Raw genomic sequence first — 8,581 nt, 5'->3', positions numbered from 1 at the left:
TTTATAATTTTGTTCATTTTTATTGTATATTTTTCAATAATGCCCTTTTCTTATATTTTATTTCAATAAATCGCTTCACAATAGAAATACTAAAGAATAATAAATATGAAGAAACTGATTTGCCTTGTCACCACTTCCGGTAGCAGACACGCCGGAAGTTAGGAAATATGTTAGCTGACTATAACCGATAGCTAATACGTATAGCTTACATTAACACTTCCAAACTTCCAATGTAATTTTTGGCTTAACTGTGTCTTCTACATGACAATCACATTATATATATATATATATATATATATATATATATATATATATATATAAGGAAAAGGTAGTTTTCTTGAAGCATTGCTGGTAAACAAATATATAAATGTATAAGAAGGTTGTTAGCAATATAGCATATAATGATAAATATCTTAAAACAACAATAAGGTTAAGGCTCCTAAAATTCATACAAGAATTGTTTGCAAAGACCCGTGGCATAACGGATAATGTATTTGGTAAAATTCAGTTGTAGGAGGTACTCTCCTGGAGGTTGAAGATTAAATTCTCGGTGCAGAGAATAATACTACAAATTACTCAATACTTCTATCCAACCATAGCTGATGGAACGAGAGCATGCTACTCCCACAGATTAAAAAAAGGTTCCGCTAAAAAATGCTCTACAAACGGAACAGGGATACATATTCCTGTTAGGTTTATACAGCATTCTTTTTTTATTTATTTCAGTTTTGAAAAAAAAAGAAAGGAGTTTATTCTCAAAATAATCAAAGAGATTTACCATCCTGGTTATATTAAACGGTAAATCGATATTTACTTATTAATATATATGAATAATTTAAAAAAATAAATACATATACAAAGATCTGTAATCTTAATAAGGCCTTCATTCATTTGTTTGCTTTTGTTCATATGTCACATCACTTCAATACTACAGTGTTCCACATTGCTAACAACCTTCTTATATACATGTATGCATGTGTGTGTTTGTGTAATATTATATATGGATTATATCACCACTGTCAAAGTTTCAACCCAATGGTCTCTTTGAATATATATTATATGTAATATATAATCCCATTCTAATGGAAATGGCAAGTGAAAGAATAAACGTCTTCTGATGAATCCTAAGGCACATCAAGATGACAAATTTCTGTCAATGCAAACAGTTAAAAGAAATGGTGAAAACTGTTCAGAGATCTTTGCCAAGCCGACGAATTTCCTCAATTATGAAGTCCATATCACTCTTTTCACAGTTATCTTGACAGAGAACAAACCGGAAGAAATTAACTTTATTCAAGCTGGGCAGCGGCTGGTAGCCAATCATGAGGCTACCCTTGGACACCATTCGACCTTTGATAGCAGGAGCAACCTAAAACAAAAAAGACGAAATTCAAAACATTTTTAAATTTTTTTATTTTTATTTTTTTTTATTACATTTTCACCCCAAACAAGGCACATTGCCACTTTGGTGTAGGGGGCTCCTATCAGGGGCAACAACTACTAGGGTACTATGTTGGGATTTAGGCAGCAAGATGTCGGTTCACATTACACTTGAACTTCTGCATGTTAGTACAGTTGGGGAAGCAGTGGTCTGGAATGAAATTCCAGAGTTTAGCGGTTCTGGGGAAGAAACTACTGAAGTAGAAAGATTTTTTACATCTCGGGATCTCTACTGTGTGGGGTGTGATTTAGGTGCCTGTCGGATTTATCGAGGGTGACTACGTCATGGAGGCACAAGTGTCTGCAGTTCGTCAGAGCATTCACCATTAAAATACTTGTAGAACAGGCAGAGGGATGCAACATCACGTCGATGGGACAGAGGCTGAAGCTTAGATGCCAGTTCAGGGCCTATCAGATTTGCGACTCTCTTTTGAACCTTGTCTAGGAGCGAGAGACTAGTAGCAGATGCACCAGCCCAAATGTGACAGCAATATTCCATACATTGGCGAATGGTGGCCTTATAGAGGTACAGGATACTTTCGGGTGTTAGTAGTTTTTTAGCACGGTAGAGAGAGCCTACCTTCTTCGCAGCGGCCCTGGCAATGCTTTCAATGTAATTGTTCCAACTAATGTTTCCTGTGAACGTTAGGCCAAGCAGTTTGAAAGATGTACTCTCAGATAAAGAGTCACTGGCCATTGCTATTGATGGCAGAGAAGGTTTCTTGTAATTATTGAAGGAAACCAGTTTAGTCTTGGCAGCATTGAATGTGACCATCCATTTTTGTCCCCATTCCACTACAGATTGGAGGTCATCCTCTCGTGTTTTTGCCATTTCTTTAGATATATGTTCATTTGTTTTCCTGTCATGCCTGTTATAGAGTGTGGTGTCATAAGCATATATACCCATCTCAGAGGCAATTTTGTCGGGGAGGTCATTAATGAATATTAGGAACAATAGAAGTCCAAGGATAGACCCTTGAGGCACTCCCGCATTTATATCATATTGTTTAGATGTACGATCGTTGAGGACAACCTGGATTTTTCTCTTATCTAAGAAGGATTTAATTATGTTAAGTATTCTACCAGTGATACCATATGATCTAATTTTCCTGAGGAGACCCTCATGCCACACCCTGTCAAAAGCCTTAGATATATCTAGAGCTACCACTCTGCCCTCCCCTGCTTTGTCCAGTGAATGGTATATACGTTCAGAGATTACAGTGAGGATGTCTGCTGTGGAATGGGCTTGTCTAAATCCATATTGTTTGTCAGTCAGAAGTTTAGCATCTGTAAGGTGATGGACTAGAGCATGGTTAATTAAGGTCTCAAATATTTTGGTGAAAAGTGGGAGGAGGCTAATGGGGCGATAATTTGATGGGTCAGTTCTTTCACCAGAATTCTTGAATGCTGGTACCACAGAAGCAGTTTTCCAACAGTCCGGAAAGCAAGATTCATCAAGGCATTTGTTGTAGAGTTTGGAGAGAACTGGAGCTACTTCGGCTGAGCACTTTTTTAATAGCACAGCTGGGATGAGATCGGGTCTACATGCTTTTGAAGTGTCAAGGTTTTTTATGATAGCATGCATCTGAGCAGGGGTGATTTTTAGATCTTCATCTAGCATGGCGTCTGTCCACAAATTAAAGTCAGGCAGGGGGTGGTTGGAAGGGTTCAGTGTGGAGTTTGAGGTAAACCGACTAGAAAGCATATTAGCCTTGCCGGTTGTTGAGCAAACAACCTCGTGATTGTTGGTTAGTGGGGGAATTGTTGATTGCCCATTATTTACTACACTGTTGTAGATTTTCCAGAAGTCACGCGTTCCTAATTTTTGTACTTCTTTGTGTTTTTTAGTGGTTTCAGTAAATTCTCTCTTAGCTGTCGCATTACTTCTAGCTTCTATATACTTCTTTCTGTTTGAACTGCGGTATGTATGCTGCCTTTGAGCAATGGCAGTTGCGCAAGTAGAAGTAAACCATTGGGGAGAATGGGGCATGCTATAAAATTTCCGCATGGGAACATGTGCTTCAATTGCCGTTTTGAAACATTCAGTGGTCTCATTTGCACACTGTTCAGCAGGAAGAGAAAAAATATTTCCCCATGGAGCATCTCTGATAAGATCTCTGATGGCTTCCCAGTCAGCCTTTTTTTTTTGAGCACTGACTCTTCAGTTTTGGGTCTAGAGTTTAGGGCGATTTTGACTATTATCACTGCATGATCAGCGTTCCCGAGTGGGCTGTCAGCATTTATTATACAATCCTCGGGAACTGATCTAAAAGTGATGTGTGTTGTTCTTGCTGGTCAGGGAAACGGGTTGGAAACGTAACCATTTGTGATAGGGAGTGAGATATAGCGAAGTTATGTGTTGTGTTGCCCGCTGCATCTGTGTAAGTAGAGAATCCAAGCCAGTTTTTGTGGTGGACATTAAAGTCACCAAATATTTTTGTTTTTGTGGTGGACATTAAAGTTACCAAATATTATTACTTGTGCGCTAGTGTCGAGGGAGAGTGCTGTGTCTATGCTGTCAGAGACTTTGTTAATTATGGTGAAGTCCTGGGTTGAGGGAGAGCGGTAGAGAAAATAAAAGTAGGTATGGGCCAAAATAAGGGTCCTATTTTAAAAAATTCATAAATTCATGTAAGTTTTAAGAAGTGTTTTTCGGCCAAAATTTTTTTGCTTATTTCAAAAAATTCTCGGAAGGGTCAGTCTACACACACATAAAGTTTGGTGAGTTTAACTTTTATTTTGTGGAAGTTATTCAAATTTAAAGATAGGACCCTTATTTTGGCCCACCCTATACATACATACATACACACATGCAGATATATACACACACACATATACATGCATACATATATAAAGGAATGGTTAGAACCTCAGAATGTAAGACCTTGCATGTATTTAATTAAAAAGTTTAGTTGAAAATTATATATCATTAATTGCTAAATGATCGATATTTTTTAATTATAACAAAATCATTAAATAAATGCAAGATCATTTTTAGAGTCAATTTAAATTTAATTTTTTATACCTTGCTTCACAAAATTTATAAAAAAACACTTTGAAAATTCGTAAATTTCAAATTTAATTTTGTACCTTAATTCTTAAAGTTTATAAAAAACATTTTGTTTAACCATTTTCATTCCTTGCTAGAAATACTTTTCTCACTTGTATATATTTATAAAAGGGTTCAATTTCTTTTCGGATGGGGCTTTATAACAATAATATGATTCATAACATTTTACTGCAGTTTCATGGCTTATTCATTCTTCAAATTTTACAATATTATATATATATATATATATATATATAACTAAAATTTTGAAATACTTTCAGATTACAGCTTGTATAATACTGTAAAGTTAAAGTCCATATGAATATGAATCAATAACACTGGTTTACAAAGAAATTTAAGAAAGCACAAAAATACCCGTTTTTACCTAATTTGGGGGTGCTGAATTCAAATTTGGAATCCGTTTTTTGTCATCACCTCTAGTTTTTTAGTTATGCATAGTGTGCAGTTTGTGCATATACGGTACATAAAAGCATACATAAATTCAGGGTTAATTTTAATATTGTGAGACTTCTGGTATATTTTTTTAGTTATTATGCATGATAGCATTACACTAAGTGGATTTTAATAGTTACGGCTGCAGGTCTCAATCCACACTTAGTAGTATTCTGGAAGTCATTGGAAGATTTTGTCTTGCTCGCAGACGGCGCTGGAGGTTGGTGTCCCTAAACTATCGCGTTATACATCTTTGGAGTTGCTCAAATTCACATTTTATTGCCTTGCATATGATTTCGTTTTACTTTGTTATATTTTCAGATTCTCCAATGTCTTCAAGCACGTTAAAACGTCTAGGATGCCTCAACAAGGTCAATTCTTTCTGCTATGTGTATGGGGACTTCACAACAGTTACACAGCATTGAACCATCATTTCTCTCCTCAGAACCGTCTACTTTCACTATTTTGACTGTAAAATTGGTTCCTATGCTGTGAAACTCAAAGAGGGCATCTTTGTCAGACCTAAGATCCGAGAAGTGCTAGTTTTGAGGAGCTTCTTAACTTAAAGAAAAGCAATTGAGAGCACGGGAAGCATTCAAGTCGATCTGTAGTGGACTCCTTGGTAACACACGTGTACCAGATTACCAAGCCTGTGTTGAGAAGTTGCTAAAGTCTTATGAGGATATGGAGTGCCGAATGTCACTCAAAATTCATTTTCTCCATTTCTACTTCAATTTCTTCCTGCCAAACTTTGGAGCAGTGAGTGATGAGCATGGAGAAAGATTCCACCAAGACATTACGAATATGGAGAGCAACTATCAAGGCAAATGGAACCCCGGCATGACGGAAGACTTCTGTTGGATACTCTTGCATGACATTCCAGAGGCAAAATACACCAAATCTTCTAAGAAAACACTCTTTTGACTGTCTGTGATACTTTAAATTGTGTCATGCAAGTATATTGATTACATCAGTGTTCTTTATCTATCCTGATTTATCTGTTATAAGTTGCTGCCACTCTTGAAATATTCACATATATACTCTGTTTATACTAAAATCAGATTATTTAAAAGCCAGAAAACTAGAGGTGATAGAGCAAAACTATTTATAAATTTGAATTCAGCACAAATTAACAAAAAACAACTGTCCCCATTCTTGCCTCAGACCACAAATTTATTTTTGTAAACCAGTGTAATTATAAGACAATCAAAATCAGATTAAAAAAAACGCCATATATGAGACAGAGAAATATTATAATTGAAAATTTTAAATTAAATTCAGTAAATTTTAAAAAATTATGACAAATTTATTATTCAACACAGTATACAAAATAAAAAGTTATTTCCTTGTCATAAAATTTAAAAAATTCACTGAATTTTTCACCATATTCATATATATATATATATTCATATATATATATATATATATATATATATATATATATATATATATATATGTATGTATGTATATTATGTAAATACTTGTGTAGCTTAAATATCTTATCTATGATTGAATATATTTCTGCTTCTTGGGAGTTAATGTCACTAAAATATATTATATATTTTTTATTTACTTTGCATACTATTATATATTTTTTATTATTTACTATTCATACTATTATATATATTTTTTTATTTACTTTTCATAATATTATATTTTTTATTTCCTTTTATATTATTATATTTTTAATTTACCTTTTACACTATAATATATATTTTTTATTTATTTTCATAATATTATATATAAATTTATTTACTTTTCATACTATTATATTTTTATTTATTTTTCATACTATTATATTTTTATTTACTTTTCACACTATTATATTTTTATTTACTTTTCACACTATTATATTTTTATTTACTTTTCACACTATTATATTTTTATTTACTTTTCATACTATTATATTTTTATTTACTTTTCATACTATTATATTTTTATTTACTTTTCATACTATTATATATTTATTTACTTTTCACACTATTATATTTTTATTTACTTTTCATACTATTATATTTTTATTTACTTTTCATACTATTATATTTTTATTTACTTTTCATACTATTATATTTTTATTTACTTTTCATACTATTATATTTTTATTTACTTTTCATACTATTATATTTTTATTTACTTTTCACACTATTATATTTTTATTTACTTTTCATACTATTATATTTTTATTTACTTTTCATACTATTATATTTTTATTTACTTTTCACACTATTATATTTTTATTTACTTTTCATACTATTATATTTTTATTTACTTTTCATACTATTATATATTTATTTACTTTTCATACTATTATATATTTATTTACTTTTCACACTATTATATTTTTATTTACTTTTCATACTATTATATTTTTATTTACTTTTCACACTATTATATTTTTATTTACTTTTCATACTATTATATTTTTATTTACTTTTCATACTATTATATTTTTATTTACTTTTCATACTATCATATTTTTATTTACTTTTCATACTATTATATTTTTATTTACTTTTCATAATATTATATTTTTATTTACTTTTCATACTATTATATTTTTTATTTACTTTTTATACTATTATATTTTTATTTACTTTTCACACTATTATATTTTTATTTACTTTTCATACTATTATATTTTTATTTACTTTTCACACTATTATATTTTTATTTACTTTTCATACTATTATATTTTTATTTATTTTTTATACTATTATATTTTTATTTACTTTTCATACTATTATATATTTATTTACTTTTCACACTATTATATTTTTATTTACTTTTCATACTATTATATTTTTATTTACTTTTCATACTATTATATATTTATTTACTTTTCATACTATTATATTTTTATTTACTTTTCATACTATTATATTTTTATTTACTTTTCATACTATTATATATTTATTTACTTTTCACACTATTATATTTTTATTTACTTTTCATACTATTATATTTTTATTTACTTTTCATACTATTATATTTTTATTTACTTTTCACACTATTATATTTTTTTTTACTTTTCATACTATTATATATTTATTTACTTTTCACACTATTATATTTTTATTTACTTTTCACACTATTATATTTTTATTTACTTTTCATACTATTATATTTTTTTTTACTTTTCACACTATTATATTTTTATTTACTTTTCATACTATTATATTTTTATTTACTTTTTATACTATTATATTTTTATTTACTTTTTATACTATTATATTTTTTATTTACTTTTCATAATATTATATTTTTATTTACTTTTCACACTATTATATTTTTATTTACTTTTCATACTATTATATTTTTATTTACTTTTCATACTATTACATATTTATTTACTTTTCATACTATTATATTTTTATTTACTTTTCACACTATTATATTTTTATTTACTTTTTATACTATTATATTTTTTATTTACTTTTCATACTATTATATATTTATTTACTTTTCATACTATTATATATATTTTTTATTTACTTTACATACTATTATATGTTTGTATTTACTTTTCATAGTATTATATATATTTTTATTTACTTTTCATACTATTATATATATTTTTTATTTACTTTTCATACTATTATATATATTTTTTATTTACTTTTCATACTCTTATGTATTTTT

The 8,581-nt window shown here is 29.4% G+C and overlaps 1 protein-coding gene across 1 annotated transcript in view; it reads right to left on the bottom strand.

The window, feature by feature from the left end:
* Positions 1-1,040: 1,040 nt before the first annotated feature.
* Positions 1,041-8,581, bottom strand: part of LOC145258245 (cysteine sulfinic acid decarboxylase-like) — a 117,205-nt gene continuing 109,664 nt past the window's right edge. Inside the window, exon 18 of the mRNA XM_080116219.1 lies at positions 1,041-1,369. Within this exon, the coding sequence (XP_079972345.1) occupies positions 1,190-1,369 (180 nt within the window). The 3' untranslated portion in view covers positions 1,041-1,189. The remainder of the gene's footprint in view (positions 1,370-8,581) is intronic.

This window comes from Euprymna scolopes, chromosome 33, assembly GCF_053919585.1.
Source record: "Euprymna scolopes isolate OS-2025 chromosome 33, ASM5391958v1, whole genome shotgun sequence".
NCBI classification, from domain to species: Eukaryota; Metazoa; Mollusca; class Cephalopoda; order Sepiida; family Sepiolidae; genus Euprymna; species Euprymna scolopes.
The sequence above is the reverse complement of the archived record's forward strand: the minus strand, read 5'-3'. Positions and strand labels throughout refer to the sequence as shown.